Raw genomic sequence first — 17,804 nt, forward strand, 5'->3', positions numbered from 1 at the left:
TGCATGGGGGAAATGGTAAGATTCACAGAGAAAAGTAATAGCTTGAAGGGAAAAAACTGAGTGGTTTCAGCTACTGACTACTGCAGGGGAAAAAGAATCTGAACTGTTGGCTAAAACAAAGTCAACAGTCTTCAGAGGAAAATAACAGGATCCAGAGTTTCTACAATGTTTCACCAAGAAGATACAATAAATAATTTAAAAATTCATAGACATGAGAAGAAATAGGAAAATGTTACCCATATTCAAGAAAAATATCAGTCAGGAGAAATAAATCCACAGAAGATCCAGACGTTAGAATCAGCAGACTTTAAAAGGACTTTAACGCAGGTATTACAAATATGCTCAAGGACTAAAAGGAAAATAGGGTCATAACAAATGAACAGATAGGAGATCTCATCAAAAAAATGGAAACTATAGAAAAGAACCAAGACTTCTGGTAATAAAGCAGTAGCTTCATTAGACTTACTCTCTTACAGATAACAATTACAGAATCTTTAAAAAAACAACCATTTGAGAGCACTGGAGAGCAACCAAAAGGCAGAAACTGGAGAGGAGGCTATCCTTAGAAGATGAACAGCAAGTGGAGAGATTTGCAAGTAAAGTCCAAAATCTGTGTATACAATTTGCTGAGATATTTGGCTGACTGCTAAACTACACATGGGTGGGGGAGATCTCAGGAGATCCAGCAGAAAAGCAGCAGCCAGAAACTAAACCACCTGAGCAGAGATGTTAGCTGCTGCTCACCATAAAGGAGACAGCTGGGAGTTGGAGATCAGACAAGACAACTGCCTGCTACACAAAAAAAATCACTTTAGAGAAGCAAAACACTGGCAGTGTATTATTTACAATGACTGGTGTTCAATTAAAACTAACTACCTATGTGTTGACAGGAAAATGTGACCCACAATAAAGAAAAAAAGCAGTCAATGGAAATCAACACCAAAATGATCTGAATGTCATAACCACCAGACAAGGACTTTAAAGGAGCTGTTATACATCTATTCAAGGATTAGAAGGAAAATTTATGCATAAAGAAGGACATATAGGAAATCTCTATATCACAGAGATGCAGAAAATTAAAAAGGCCAAAATATTATAGAGATGAAAAGCATAATAACTGAAATAAAAAGTTTAATGGACAGGCTTAACAGCAAACTGGAGGTGACAAAAAGTCACTGAACTTAAAGATAGATCAATAAAAATGATCAAATCTGAACATCAGAGAGAAAAATTACTTTAAAAAACCCTCAAAGATCTGCAGGACAATATTAAGTGTTTAACTTTGTGTAATCTAAGTACCAGACTGAAAGGAGAAAGAGAGAATGGCACAGAAAAAAGCACTTGAAAGAACAACAGCCAAAAATTTCCCAAATTAGGTGAAGGGCAGCAACACACAAATCCAAGGACTTCAATGAACACAAAGTGGGATAAGCATTCATTGTGCAAAGACAAAGAGGAGAGCCTCAACAGCAGCCAGAGAAAAAGGATACTTTATACACAGGAGTACATCTGCAAGACAGCTGACTTCTCCAGAAGACAACAGGGTGAAACCCTTAAAGGGCTGCAAGAAAAACAAAAAGAAACCCGTCAACCCACAGTGCTACCTTCAGCAAAACTATCATTCAAAAATGAAGGCAAAATAAAGACATTTTCAGATCAAAACAGAGATTTCATTATCAGCCAACCAAATTAAAAAAAAGTACTGAAGGAAGTTTTTTAGGCTGAAGGAAAATGATACTAGATGGAAACTCAGATCCAGGAAAAGAAGGAAGAGCACCAAAAAGGGCAAAAATGTGGGTATAAAAGGCTATATACTTTTTCCTCTTCTCTTGGTTTCTTCAAAAGATATCATTGTTTAAATCAAAAATTATAACAGCATATTTCCAGGTTCATAATGTAATGTGTTATGTCACAGCACATACAAAAACACAACACAACAAGCACAAAGGAGGAGAGGGAGAGCGTGGAACTACACTGTTGCAAGGTGCTATATTTTCTGAAAATCCTCGATAGAAAAATTAAAAAGCAATTAGCCCAAAGGAAGGCAGGAAAGAACTAACAGAGGAACAAAAACAGATGAGACAAATGGAAAAAAACTAACAAAATAGCAGCATTAAATCCAAATATAATCAATAATTACATTAAACATAAATGGACTAACATTCCAATTAAAAGGCAGAAACTGTCAGACTGGATATAAAAGCAAAACCCAACTCTATGCTAATGAAAGCAAGAACACTTTAAATGTAAAGACATGAGGTTGACAGTGAAAGGATATAAACAAATCTACTATGACAAACAAAAAGGACAGGAATGCTGAAGTGGTAACAGTAACATCACAGTAGACTATCAACCACATATTACTATCAGAGACAAAGTCATTTCTTAATAAAAGGGTCAATACATCAGAAAGATATATACATTAAATGTGTGGCTTTAAATGCTCAAAATGGAAAAGAAAGTAGCCTTAAAAATATTGTTTCCTCCTTTAGAAGCCAGAAAAATACAAGCAAGTTGAAGAATTAAGGGAATAATAAAGAGTAGCAATCGATGAAAAAGAAAACAAGCAATAAAGAAACTGACAAAGCCAAAAATTGGTTCTTTGGAAATATTAATAAAACTGACAAGAGACTAAAAAGATAGCAAGACTGATTAAGAAAGAACAAAAAAGAGAAAACACAAGTTACCAATATCATAAATGACAGGGGATAACACTACAGATCTCACAGGAATTAAACGGATAAAACAATATTGTTGGGGCCGGCCTGGTGGCAAAGTGGTTAAGTTGATGCACTCCACATGAGCAGCCCCGGGTTCATGGGTTTGGATCCCAGGCATGGACTGACACACTGTTCATCAAGCCACACTGTGGTGGTGTCCCACATACAAAATAAAGGAAGACTGGCACAGATGTTAGCTCAGAGTCAATCTTCCCCAAGTAAAAAGAAGAGGGTTGGCAGCAGATGCTAGCTCGGGGATACTCTTCCTCACCAAAAAAAAATAATATTGTAAACAAACTTATCCTAATACATTTAACAACTTAGATGAAATTAATAAATTCCCTAAAATACACAACTTATTCAATGACACAGATGAAATAACAAATCTGAGTAGCCCCATATCTGAATTGAATCGGTTATCAAAAACCATCTCACAAAGAAAACTCTAGGACCAGCGGTCTTACTGGTGAATTCTAACAAATGTTTAAGGGAAAAATAACAACAGTCTTAAACAAAATCTTTCAGAAAATAGCAGAGAGTACTTCCCAACTCATTTTTTGAGGCCAGAATAACCCAGATTCTAAAACCTGACAAAAACATAATAGGGAAAAAAAAACTGCCTACAATAGTCTTCTTGAATACAGATGTGAAAATTACCAACCAAATGTTAGCAAATAATGAAGAGAACACTCTTCACAGTAGAATGTCAACTAGAATCATCAATGGACACCAATACGAGTGGGTGAAAGTTCAACAAAAAGCATCCTTACATAGTTTCAAAGTAACTCCCCTTAATACTTCCTGAGGGGAAAAGCAGTACCCAGAAACTCAGCAGACACCGACCCTATCTACTAAGTCATGAGTTAATAGCACCAAGATCAGGAGAAGCTGAAGCCTTGGGCCTCCTACTGTGAAACATAAGAATACATTACTTCTGTGATATCCTGCCGAAAACGCAGAGCCTGATCTAATCATGAGAGAACATCAGACTAACACAAAGAACTGCCCTCTCCTCTTTCAACGTGGTAACGTCGCAAAATTCGAGGAAAGATTCAAGGCCTGTTCCAGACTAAAGGAGGCAGAGAGAGATGATGATTCAGTGCAATGTGTGATCCTGGACAAATGACAACATCTGAACAGGAACTGCAGATAAGATATTAGCACTGTATCAGTTACATTTCCTGATTTTGACCAATGTACTAAGGTTGTTTAAAAGAGAATTCCTTGTTTTTACGAAATAAACACTGAAGTATATAGGAGTAAAGGGGCACAATGTCTCCAATTTACTCTCAAATGGCTCAGAAAAATATATATACATATGTGTATGTATATATCTGTGTGTGTGTGTGTCTGTGCGCGCGTGCACACGTGTGTAGAAAGAGGGAAAATATGATAAAACACATGGAGCTAAATATAAGCTACTGGAGAATCTGGATACAGGTATACAGTTCATTCCTGCAACTTTTCTACAAGTTTGAAATTAAAAACAAATTAAAAATCACCTCCCCCAAATTTTTAAAGAACTATCCCACTCCCCCCCAAAAAGGAAAAAGAAAAGGAGGGAATGAAGGGAGGGAGGGAGGGCTTTCCTGTCTCTGCAGGCTGCTCTTCCCACTACTCAGCACTGCCCTTTTACAGCAGAAAAAGGTCCAGGGTTAGCAGTGCACCCTCCATTGCATTTGGAATCTGCACACAGCTGACAAGAGGGCAAAGAAAACCAACCAGAGTAGGGGAAGGGGAAATGATCCCCACAACACGAATGAGGAAAAGTCTTCCAAACTTAGAGGACACATATTTCTGATCTGATGCTGGGCAGAGCTGTGTACTGTGACAGCCACAATAAATGAGGACACAAGGCCTCCGTATCCAGGGCAACAGGCAACTAAAGATTAGTGCCCGGTATCTCCATCCACCCCTGTCCATCTGCCACACCCACATGACCTTATTACCAGCCATATAAGACAAATTCAGATTCATTAAAAGTCAGCACACCAAGTGACAAGAAATGATATTCCTGTGGCCCTGGGAACCACTTGTATGGAATGACGATCTTCACTTAGTTGCTTGGAGCCCACTATTCTTTATAGCACATAACCACAACATTCTTTTTAAATAAATGCACAAATAAAAATGAGCTTAAAAAGAGGAATGACGACAAAAAATGAGGAAGCCTTAATGTGAAAACGTGTTGGGAGAGAAAAATAGGCTTCTGACAATTAGTTATAATCTCAGAATGCTAATGGCCTTCCTGCAAGCAAGAGGAATTATAATTGGTCTCCAGTGGCCTGTTTATGCTGTCTAGATATAATTACAGGATACAGCACTTCCAGTTTTTACCGATCCATTCATTCAACAACCAGCATTTATTCAGTACTGACTCTGGGCCTGGCACTGTGCTGGGTGCCGTAGCAGAATGACAGCTGTGTTTAAGAAGCTCACCATTTTGAAGGAGAAATAAACAAACAAACTAAGTTCACAATTCAATTGCTAAATGATAGAGACAGATATGAACTAAGCCTTCTGACGCAGGAAGGAAGAAGACACTCCTGTCGCCTGGCATATCTAGAAAGACTTCACAAAACAAAATGCATATGTATGTGAGAAACCAGGATGGAGGAAACCAACATGTAATTGGTACTGCATAACTCAATTTTAAAATGCCCAGGACATATCTAGTTGGCTATCTTTGATTTTCCTAATCATGTATGCGCCGGGCTTGCTAGCATCAGAATCAAATGATTGTAACTTCCAGTGAGAATGAAAAGTCTAATGAATAGATGCACATTTTGTCTATGGAGGCGGGCAGTTTCCTCAGAGAGAGAAGCAATTCCTTCAAAACAAAACGGCACTGTTCTGAGAGTGTGTGTGTTTATGTACATACAGATGTAGCAATATTCACACCATATGGCTGCAAAGACAGCCCCAAAACACAAGGGCATTGGAGCAGCACAATTTGCTTCTTTTCTCACCTACGACCTCCTCACAAGTACACGTCGATGCCTGCAGTGTTTGGTGTGTCACTCACAGACCAGCTAAATGAGACCCTGCCCTCCTTGGGGAGCTCAGCAAATCACAAATGTGGCCGTCTTTTCCTTGAAGAATGAAATCCACTCTCTACCCATATTGTCATTTCCTAGCTAAAAAGAAAACAGCACCCTCTGTGCTCCGCAACTCTGGATGCCCAAGGAGTGAGTCCCTTCCAAGACCCCTTGGCCTGCAGGCTCCAAGGAAAGAAGACAGAGCATCTTCTGAATCTGACCAAAGCACGCACGGGCCAGACAAGGCTCCCAATCCTGCTTCCATCAGGGGTCCACAGGCAGAGAAGGGGAGCTCCTCCAGAAACACCCCGACACACAGGTGTGCCTTGGCCTGGGGAGGGTTCAAGACCACTTTGCTTCTCTGCAGCCACATTTGAAAGCTTATACACTCAAGTAATTACATCAGCAACTCACTTTGAATGAAAAACACAATCGATGTGAACTAATTTGTTCTGCAAGTGATTTGTGGAGAGAGCTTTTTGAAGGCTTGTTATATTTTCCAAATATTTTCACCAAAAAAAAAGGAGAAGAAGAAGAATATTGCTGACAAGAATGGAGTGGTTGGAAAGGAAACAAAATAAAAATCATGCAAAAATGACTTGAGCATTATTTGTCATAGGATTATCAGTCTTTAGTGATAAGATATTTGGTTGTCAGCTGTAACCTTGGAAACTCGCCTGCCCAACTTTCAAACAAAAAAAAGATCTAGTTGGCAAAGTTCACTGCTCAGCTGCCAAATACCCCAACTAAATGATATTATCCAGGTTCATTTTGCAAAATAAATTTAATTTCTTACAGAGAAATTTGAAATTTATAAAAGAACCCTGGAGAATTTGAATTTTAATAATCAATTATTCTTCAGCCTGATTCATCTTATAAACATATGGAATATGCAAAAATTAAATTAGTTTAAAAAGCCAGACCTTTAACTCATAGTTGAAGAAAGCTTTTACATAAATGAAGAATAATTGCCAAATGTTCTGATGCTGTAATACAATCTTTTAGCTCCGTGGTGTATGTTTCTGCACTTTGAAAAAGAAAATTCCTTTCTCTACCGTCATTTTTTTCCAACCAAGAAAACAACTATCTTTTATATCTTACTGTACTCATAATTAAGGCTTATGATTTTTTAAATCTTTATGCACGATTTATCCTGAAATGGTAGAATACTCCTGGACTCCTACTTCTGGACACAAATGGAAAGGGCTGTGCTGCGCAGCATCACCTGCACAGGTAGGTGGAGGCGGCAGCCGCGCCAGGAAACAAGGGGGCCCTGGGCAGCCTCCCCCTGAGCCACAGAGAAGGCCTTAGGACAAGCTGGGGAGTCCTGGTCTAAGGGCGACACGTGAAAGCCAGCACTGGCTCATCAACTGCCAGTTTGTGAACAAGGGTCCCAGAAGCAAGTAGAAAGTCCTTGATTGTACGATCATTGCACAACAAGGACAGAACCTTACAAACCCAAGGACGTTGCAAAATTGACTATTAAAAGTAGAAGAAATTTAGGTTTTATACTATTCCTTTAATTGTATACCTTAACTGACATGAGAACAAATACCTCCACACAGTATTTCCCACACTGCTGTAAACATTTTGCCCATGTCTACGTTCGTCAGAGTGATGCTTTCACATTTGCCGACATACCTGCTTTAGACTCATCCTAATCTATAAAATAGACGCACGTGTCTACTAAATTTTTTTTAATTGTCCAAGCACCACCTAAAATCATCTTCCATACCAGCCTGGGTTCCTTACTTTGGGAAACAAGGTCCATGATTCAAGTAGGTTCAAGGATTTACCTATAAATCTCAGCATCTTGCCCAGCAGAAGTCTAACCCAGCTGCCACAACTCTACCCGAATCACTCCAATTTCCCAAGCTCTGCCTTCATGAGACAAGTGGGGACATAAGGAGAATCACTTCCAAACACGCTCAGATCTGAACCATGAACTTTCTCTGACCGAGGTCAAGTCACCAGCCACCTTGCTTATGGGAACAGTGCTGGCCAACATCGAGCGCATGTGATACTTCAAGTCACTCACACGCCAAGCTATGGGGCAGTCCCCCAAGGTGCGCAGCTGTCATTGCCGGAAAGACTCACGTTCACAGCCTCTGCTTTATATTCATCATCACTGTCCGGGGCAGAGAGCGCCAGCAGGATTGGACACACTTTGTTTTCAATATCATGCTGGAAAATGAGATCTTGTTCCAAAAGAATCAAGAGCACTTCCTGACTTGATTTTCTAACCTAGAAGAGGAAAAAAGGCAAAAGGTGAAATACAGAACCAAGGTGCTCTCAGGATCAAGAGCAAACTCCTCCAGCAAAGCGCTAAGCTGGCCCCTGCCTCCCCAGCCCTGCGGCGCACGTGAACCACACAGGTCTCGGGCCCTCTGGTCGCACTTCCTTCCTGAGGCCTTAGAACATGCCGCTTCCTCTGCCTGACTGACTGTTACCATTCCTCTGCTCTCAGGCCAAGCATCCCTTTGCCCTGAGCCAGTCAGATCAGGCCCCGCACCTGCATGCTCACAGTGCCCTGCACTCTTCCTGCACAACTCCCATTCCAGGTTTCTACACACACACACACACACATCTTTTTTTTTCTGTATGATTACACATTGCCATCTGTCTTCCCCACTGCCAAGAGTGAACCTTGAGGGTGGGTCCCATACCTAATTTGTCCTTTGTCCTTCCGTGCACCCTCAGGACCTGGCCACATATGGACAACACAGAGCGCATCTTCCCTCCACAGGCACAGGGATTGGAAAACACAGTGCCATCCTCCAGCTGCTTTGTAAAACCCCAGCACACCACACCCGGGCATGAATTATGGATGCTGCAATAGAAGGCAGCAGGGCAGGGGCCCAGAGAAGAGTCCCCACAAGGTGGGACACAGAAAACAAAGACTCCTGAGTCCACAGAAGAGGAAGGTTGAGGACGTGTTTGTTCTTCGCAGTCTGCATGGGGTGAGCAAGCACTAGAGCTCAGAGGGATCCTCAGAAGCTGGAGAGAGAACATCTTTGGGGAAATGAAAGCACAGGAAATTCCAATTTATAGAGCAAGTAATGAAATATGCAGCTCATCACAGGGATGGTAAGGTAAGAAAATCGCAATGGGACCCAGAAGTGTGTAGATAGAGTCGCAGATGATTAGCGGATAGCAGGTGATCAAAGATGGCTAGCCCGGGAGACTGAAGCCACAAAGGCAACCCCACATTAAAGATTCCGAACAGCTAACAGGATGAAAACAGTATTTTAGAAAGATTATTCCAGTAGTAGTGTTCCAAGAAAACTGGAGGTGATGAAAGACTGAGGGCAGAAAAGTCAGCAAAGGAGCTATTCCAACAATCCCAGTGGAGGGGGCGAAGAGAGAAAAGGCGCTGCCCTGGCACAGGGGACAGGACTTGCTGCCCAACTACAAGCAGCAAAAGCCCCCAACAACTCTGAGCTGTCACTCACTGAGTGTCTGACACATGCCAGGAGCAGAGAACACGAGAGGAGCACAGACCAGAAGAGCCAGACCCACCAGCCACCTCACTACCTGACCCAATCCCAGGATGGCCGAGAATGCCAGAAGGCAGCAGCGCTGGGGGGGGACGCTCCAAGCAGGGAGGGGAAGCCTTGAGCAGACGTGGAGCCAGATGTCGAAGGCAGTCAGAAACCTGCCAAGGGTGGCAGAAGGGTGGCCCCCAAAAGTTAGGTCCACGTCAAATCCTTGGAATCTCAGCATGTGGCCTTCTCTGGAAAAACAGTCTTTGCAGACGTGATTAAGTTAAGGATCTTGGAAGCATTCAGGATTATCAGGGTGGGCCCTAAATACAATCACAAGTGTCCTCATAAGAGAACGGCAAGAGGAGAAGACAGAAGAGGAGGAGGTCCTGTGAAGAAAGAGGCAGAGACTGGAGTGATGCAGCCACAAGCCAAGGAAGCCGGGAGCCACCAGTAGCTGGAAGAGGCCAGGAAGGGATTCTAGCCTGGGGACTCCAGAGTGAGCGCAATCCAGACAACCCCTTGATTTTCAACTTCTGGCCTCCAGAAGTGTGAGAGAATAAATTTCTGTCATTTTAAGCCACCCAGTGAGTGGTACTTTGTTACGGCAGCCCCAGGACACTAATACACCAAGCGATGCTCATACACCAGCATGCTCAGAGATACAGAGAGGTGAAGTCTGGAGACGTGTGAGAAGAACGGACGGCAGCGTGGCGGAGTGGTGGGGCAGGAGGCTGGAGGGCCAGCCGAGGTCGGAGTAGGAAAGGTTTTCAGTGCACCACCAAGACCTCTGGTGCACTAGGGAGCCCCAAGGGTTGCAAAGCAGAGTGACAAGATCAGACATGGATTCACTGAGGGTGACAGTTTAGAAACCTCAAATGGTTCTGAAAGCTGAGAGAGCAGGTGAGGGGCTCCCAGGCAGAGAAGCTTCCAGCTTTGACCCAAGCATGGATTTGGGGGGTAGAGGACAGGAAGCAGAGGGGCAGGGGGCCGGTGGCGTAGAGGTTAAGTTCACACGTTCCACTTTGGCAGCCCAGGGTTCACCAGTTCAGATCCCGGCTGTGGACATGGCACCACGTGGCAAGCCATGCTGTGACAGGCATCCCACATATACAGCAGAGGAAGATGGGCACGGATGTTAGCTCAGGGCCAGTCTTCCTCAGCAAAAAGAGGAGGATTGGCAGCAGATGTTAGCTCAGGGCTAATCTTCCCCACAAAAAAAAAAGAAAGAAAGAAAGCAGAGGGGCAGGTTTGAAAGACACTGCGGAAGAGAGTTGAGTGTGTCACTGAAGACGATTATAGAAAATCAAAGTTGACTCTCGGGTCTTGGCCTCAGGCCACCATTAACCAGATGGAGAAAATGGAAGGAGAACCAAGAGTGAGGGTAGGGAGAGGTGCAGGCGCTGGAGAGTCTGAGCTCCATGCGACACGGTAGATCTCCAGGGAGAGCCACTCCTGGGCTGTGAAGATAGAGGTCAGCAACTCACAGACTCCAGAGACCCAGGTGAAGGCCAGTAGTCTGGTGTTCCCATGCACGTGGATGCCCCTAGGCCCATGGAAGCAGATGAGACCATTGAGGGGATCCTGGCACCATGAGAAAAAGACCAGAAAACACCCTGAAGGGCAGGCAAGGACCAGGGCTAGTGACAGAGACCGGGGAAGACGCAGGCATGAAGGAAGGGAAGCGGCTGAGAGGACACGTAAGCACGCAACACGTGAGACTGCAGCGGTTGGAACACTGCGCCCTCATCGGCATTCTGCAATTACTAGCTGGGCCACTTTGGACAAGGGACTTAGCCTCTCTGAGCCTCCATTTCTTCATCTGTAAAGTGGACACTAGGAGGACCCATCTCACAGGGTGGCTGCAGGGATGAAACGACCTAATCTACGTAAAGGGCTTAGAACACTGTCAGGGGCACAGTAAGCCCCAAGTAAATGCTGACTGTTATTGTTACTGAGGTCGTATTATTAGAAGCCAAGGGAAGGAAGGTTCAGACAATCCCAGTCCAGATCTGCCTGATGATGAGCTCCAGGAGAAACAGAGAACATGTCCTGGTCACCTTTTCATCTCTATTGCCAGGGTAAGGCAACATTACCCTAGTGGGCATCCAAGAAGGGTTTCTTCGAAAAGCTAAAAGTAGTTAACAGTGACATGGTGCAAATGGATCAAGCAAAGGAGTAAAAAGAAGAGAAGACACCGGATAGATAAATAAATTGTGGGAAAAATATAAATGCAATACCATAAACAGTTAAAATGAGTGACCAAGAGCTCTCTGCATCAATGTGGACAGATCTTAAAAATGGAGGAATAAAAGCAAGCGGCAGAATGGAGAGTACAGTCTGACACCATTTCTGTAAGGCTTTAAAGCACCCAAAACAAGACACTCTCTTCTTCAGGGCCACTCACGTAAGTGGTGTGACTATAAACCCTGGATGGGCAGGGACACACCAAGCGCAGGATGGTAGTTTCCGATGGAAGGGGACGAAGGGAGAAGAGGGTGACGAGAAGGGGCACAGAGCAGTTTCAACCATACGTATAACCCAGAAATAAAAAACAAAAAAGCTCGAAGCAAAACTGCACCACGCAAACATTTGCTGAATATAAGCAGTAAATACACGGGTCTTTACTACACAAACCTCTTGTGTGATTAAAATATCTCAGGATAGTTTAAAAACTGAAACTATCTTTGAAAAAACAAAAACATTGGATTTCACACTGAGATTAGTTGAGTCCGGGGCCAGATACCGTCACCTGGCTGTGGGGGGCATCGGCTGCAGGGCACCAGGGGCTGACACCAGAAAGGGAGCCCATGTAGGGGCTGAGGCTGCAGAGAGTCCTCTCCTCCTGCAAGAAGCTTGGCCTCAGGGAAAGGAGTGGTGGGGAACTCAGGGTCAAGGCCAGGGAACAGAAAGAGGAGACTTAGGCATGATTGTAATTGAAAGAGAAAAGCCAATGAGAGACACTGGAAAAATAAGCAAAAACGTAAGGAGACAGGACCAAAGGAAATGAAGACCTCAGACTTAAGAAGGCAGTGAGACATCCATTCCCTTGAGACAGAAGGCAAGTAGCTTAGGACCACTGAAGAAATGTGGCTACATTACCAAATGGAGAGTTTACAGCCAATTTAGTTCTACAAATCTTTACTAAAAATATACCAGGTACCAGACCATGTGCTAGGTCACAGAGATAAATAAAATAAGATCTAGTTCCTACAGTCAGGGGCTCAGAGCCCAGAATAGGAGAGAAACTATTGGGTACAATATCCAGTAGAGTCTGGGCAATCCCAAAGCATACAACAGATGAACCTCATGAAATGGGACCTGACACCCTGCGCTCCTTCTCCAGCTCAGCAGCTCCCAACACACATGCCTATACTTCTCTGCACCTCGGGTTCCTCACCTCGGAAACAAGGATGAATTAACAAGCATACCCATCCTTCACAAGGTGGTCGAGAGTAAATAAAATAATCCATGCCAATCCTGGAGCATGGCATGTCACACAGTGAGCTCAAGAAATGGCAGCTGTTAGCAGTAGTAGTAGTCACAGTAATATTGATACCATGCCCGATTTTGTGAATTGCATACCTCACAAGTCACTGCATGTTCAATGGCCATGAAAAGTACCTGATGATGAATAGAGAAAGATAAGCTGTCCTGAGATGCAGATGCTGAGTAGGACCTGGAATATCCATTCCTACATGCAAAAAAATCTGCATCTTTATCGAATTAAGAATCCTAACTCACTGGGGACCTTCAGGCACTCCCAGCACCCAAGAGTGTGGATATCTGGAAGGGTCGGCATCTGTTAAAGTGAGGTAGAGACTGACAGGACTAAGAGAGAAGGGGCATTCAGAAGGAGCAAGGAGGTCAGCATCAGCAGAATGACAGGAACTGGGCTGATGCCTGTAGTGTCAATGGCGGGATGGGGACAGGTAGCCCAACCAGGAGTCTGGGATTTGTCTCATGGCATTAAAGAGTCCAAAGAACGTTCAGTAAGATATGACTTCATCATATTTCTGTGTTTAAAGACGACAGGATTGGCGAAGGGGGTGTACTCAAGGGGTTACGTTTTTATTATAGAAACAAAAGAGACATGGCGTGGTCTAACTAGATGCAGGAGGTGAAAGAAGGAAGGATTTTGATGGTTCCCAGGTTGTGGCTCCGGGAAACTGAACAAAGTAGATGGTGGTTCCATTCATTGGAATAGCGGATGAAAACTGAAGGCCTCCATTTTCTCTGTGAAGTAAAAGGCAAGGTCACCTGCTTGGTGCGAGACAGGGTGAGGTGAAGAGGCTTGATCAAAGTGGCAAAGGTCTAAAAGAGCTGCCAAGGATAATGTGAAAAGCAGCTGATGAGGGACAAGTAAAAGGATTGCCAAGCAGCGCTGCAAGTCCTGCTGTGATTGGAATCCATAAATTTGCAATGGCACCAATCAATGCATGATGGGACTCCCCCCACCAAGCTCAGCAACCTGGGATGGAGGAGCCCGTGGGCTGGGGATGGGCAGGTAGAGCCAGTGTGGTGGAAGCACTGTCAAAAGGATAAAAAATGCAGGGTGGGGACGGGCCTGAAATGGTGGGATGATAAAGGCAGCAGCTGAGGGAGAACAGGAAGTAAAGGCAGGAGGACAATGGGAGGCAGGGAACCAGAGTCCTCCAGGGCAGGAAGGCTCAGGGTGGTGGGACAGAAGGAAGGATGGCAAGTTGTGGTGACAGAGGGGAAGGTTATCTTTGGGATTTCAGAGCTAAGACAGTTCTGGAGACCCCAGGGGAGAAGGAGTGACAGCAGGAGCGGGGAGCAGCGGGGATGGCTGTTGAAGTGCATCTGCAGCACGGGCTGACAGCAGGGAAGTCCTGCTCTTGGCCATTGACACAACTCTTGAGCAAACACAGGCTGAGTGTCAGGCAGCAGGCTAGAGCCTGGGGTCAAAACCACAGTTCTTGCCTCTACCCTTCTGGAATCAAATATATGGCAATGATATATGACAAAGGTCAGGGAAATGTCAACTCCCCTGACCCAGTATAACTTCATTTTCAAGAATGTATCCAAAGGAAAAAGAAAAGCCTATAGAAGAATATAACCGCATGCTTTATGATGCTCACCGCATCCATAGTACAAAACACCGAAAGAAACCTAAGCATTCAAAAAAATTGAAACTATGAAGATTAAGAAGATGTACAATGTCTACGACATGTAGATGAGCTCTCTGGGGCAGAAAATCTGTCCTCATCTCCTTATCCCCAGCAAGATGCACTGTGCTGGGTTCATAATGGGCACTCAGAAACTGTCTGAATAAATGAATGAACAGAAAAAATTACATCACATTATGATTAGACCCATGTGGAAAAAAATGTAAGCACCTGGAGAAGAAAATGCAAAAATAATAAAAATACTGATGTTAGCAAAGTAGAAACAGGATAACTTCTTTCCTTATTTGAAAATTACATTTAATTTTATCACACTGTTTAACGATTAAAAGTGAGTGCTCTTTTAAAAATGCTTGGATCAAAGGAGAAATACAAGGCAAAACAGTAGAATTTCTTGAAAATAACAATAATGAAAACTTGGCATATAAATAAAAATTACAAATACTTCTAGCCTTTGTGGAAATCCATCCCCAAAATAAACTGACACAAATAAAAATGATGCAAGGCTACTTGTTGCAAAAATTTTTAAGTGACAAAAAAGTAGAAATAACTCCTTTGTCTGTCAGAAATGTCTATCAGTAAACTCTGATACTTCTCCCCAGTGGAGTACTACACTGCCAGGAAAAGGAATGAGGAAGCTTTCCCTAGACTGCTATGGACTGATCTCCAGGGCAGCCTAGCCAGTGGGCAAGGCAGGGGGCAGAGCCTCAGGTACAGTGTGTCATCTTGCACCTGAGAAAGGGACAAGGCAGTGCAGAATACATGGATATATGCATATCCTCTTACAGTTATTTGCCTGTGTGTATTTTTTAGAGGTAAGAATAAACTAAAACCTAATAAAAATGGTTAGCTATAGGGGAAGGAGAGAATAGGTTGGGGGGATAGGGAGGGAAGTCAGACTTCTCTGAATGTACTTTGTTTTATAGTTTTGACTTTGGAATCATGTAAAAAACATTTTGAATAATTCCATTTAAATTAAATAAAAATGTAAAAACTGAAGCAATTCCTAATATAAAAAATAAATGGAACAAATGAGCCTGTGTATCAACTTGGCAGCTTAACCACAGAGAGAAGGGTTAATGCAAGTGACTTTAGAACACAGTAATAATAATAGGACGGTACATCTCTAGTGGGAGATAGCCTAAAAACAAAAGAAACACAAAGAAATCTTAAACTATATTCAGTAATCCTATCATATTGTTAGTAATATTACTGGTATTTTTATTTTGGATACACACATATACATACATTAATGCCATTAAGAAGCAAGATTTGTACTGTGTTAAAAAAAAAGATACAAATATAAAATCAAACAAGTAAAAAGCCCTATAATCCTAAATTTGAGTTGGAAATATCAATATACACTCATGAAGAATTTTTACTTTTTTAAGAAAATAAATTGCTCTGCCACTAGAGGCAATGACCAATCCTGTAGCAACGAGCACCCCAGGCCTCAGATTCTGGTTTCTTATTATCATTTCCCTTGTAAAGGAACCAGGGTTCCTTGGAGAAATAGCTGATTCCAGGCAGAGGTGAGGTGTCAGAGTCTACTGGGTTAGATCAAGAAGATTCAGGAGACAACTTGAAGGGTCTCCACTGGTCAAAGGTAGGACAATTTGATCATCAAAAAGAATGATGACTACAATGGATTAAAACCTACCTAACTTGTTAAAATCCAGGAGTTCATAATCATACTCAAAGAAATTTTAAAAACCTAATTGGTAACCTTTGTAGATTATTAGGGCACCAACCAATTATTCTAGAAATTGGAAAATAAAGGGAAAAAATAAAGCTTTTATCCTATCTTCCCTAGGCAAACAGGTTTTCCAGGGTTACCAAATAGCTGAGGGGGAAGTTCTTTATAGGAGAAGTCCAGCTATTAAATTAAGGAGGAATGATGGAATTAGAGGATCATATTTTTACATCCTCTAATGAAATCCTGGATCTAGGCAACGATGGCCAATGGCTGCCCATAGGTTGATGGGGAACTCTGCAATGAACAGATAAGGCTGACAAAACCTGAATTCAGTGATGACACTGCCTTTGTGCTCCCTGATTTGATGCAGCAGGAAAACACAGCAGCACCTAAAAGGTATTCTCACTACACTATACAAAAATCTGAGTCTGCTCGAGCCTCTAGACTTAAACACCAACTGCAGGAAATACTGGGGATAGAGAAACATCTCAAACAACACACAGAGGATGTAATCAGCCAGATCCCAAACGTGGGAAATCCGATAGGACTAATGACCTAAATTACAGGGAAGGGGGAACTGTTATAAATTAAAAGAGACTTAAAAGACACATCAACCAAACGCAATGTGTGGACCTTGTGTATATTCTGATATAAACAGACTATCTGCAAAAAAACAGATTTATGAGAAAATTTAAACAATGACTAGATACTAGACGATATTAAGGAACTATTGATAATTTTTATACCTGTGATAATGGTGTTATCGTTACTTTTTTTTCAAGCGTCTATATTTCTTATAGAGCGACATTAAAGGATTTACAGTTGAAATGATATGGTGTCTGGGAAATGCTTTTATCTGGGCTGGATTTATCTGGGTAAGATAAAGGAGAAAAAAATGGTCAAATGTTAATGATAGTTGAAGCTGGGTGAAGAGTACGTGGGCATTCATTTTAATATTCTCTCCACTGTTACGTGTGTTTGAAATTTTCCATAACAAAAGCTTAAAAAAAAAAAAGAAACATCCCATGATAATAAGAACGAGTGCTGTCTATCTCGCCACGTGACTAGAGGGACTGGCACAAATAGACCTTTTGTTCTTGAATCACTTAACTCTAGGGTGCTGCTTTCTGAATGGTGAATATCAGCTGAAATAAGACTGAAGAGAACTTGCTCCAGAGATCGCAAGGTTGCACTTTTCCATACCTGATTGTTTGGATCTGTGAGGTACCTCACTACAATAGGTATGAGATATTCAGAGAACATCAGTGGAAAATTTGATCTGTTTTCTTGTAAAAAAATGGCAATAGGAGGAATCTGTTCCATCAGCTCAGACCGCACTGTGGGCTCTGCAGCAATAAAAAATAAAAAAAGAGAATTATATAAGAATAAGCCAAGCATCTTATATAGTATATACTGATAGTTTCTGCCTTTCTTACTAAAATACTTCATCAAGGAAATTAGACAAATGCAGTTTAAAAATCATTTCCCATTTAGAGTATTTATGCTACAGACAGGCTTAAAAAGCTAATAAGCCATAACGCAATATAAAAACATAAAAAGAAGAGAGAATGACAACTCTATTATAACAAGCCATATATAAATCGAGGAGGGAGCAAGAAGTCTGCATGCTGGGCCAGCATCCAAAAGCCATTACAACTAATGGCATATACGCCAGACCTGTGGGTTGTGCTTATTTAAATTCCAGCCAGAATGTATACATT

At 42.4% G+C, this 17,804-nt stretch overlaps 1 protein-coding gene across 7 annotated transcripts in view; it reads right to left on the bottom strand.

Moving 5' to 3' along the window:
• LOC124248687 (serine/threonine-protein phosphatase 4 regulatory subunit 1-like) overlaps positions 1-17,804 on the bottom strand; it is an 80,141-nt gene that overhangs the window by 23,133 nt on the left and 39,204 nt on the right. For all 7 annotated transcript variants that reach the window (XR_006891120.1, XM_046679056.1, XM_046679055.1 and 4 more), the window contains 2 exons: positions 17,287-17,429; positions 7,856-8,002 (listed from right to left, as the gene is read on the bottom strand). Coding sequence is in view for 6 of the 7 variants with exons in the window: in XM_046679056.1 (XP_046535012.1) it covers positions 7,856-8,002; positions 17,287-17,429 (290 nt within the window). In the remaining variant the exon portion in view is untranslated. The remainder of the gene's footprint in view (positions 1-7,855; positions 8,003-17,286; positions 17,430-17,804) is intronic.

The sequence above is a fragment of the Equus quagga genome, chromosome 12 (assembly GCF_021613505.1).
Source record: "Equus quagga isolate Etosha38 chromosome 12, UCLA_HA_Equagga_1.0, whole genome shotgun sequence".
Taxonomy (NCBI): domain Eukaryota; kingdom Metazoa; phylum Chordata; class Mammalia; order Perissodactyla; family Equidae; genus Equus; species Equus quagga.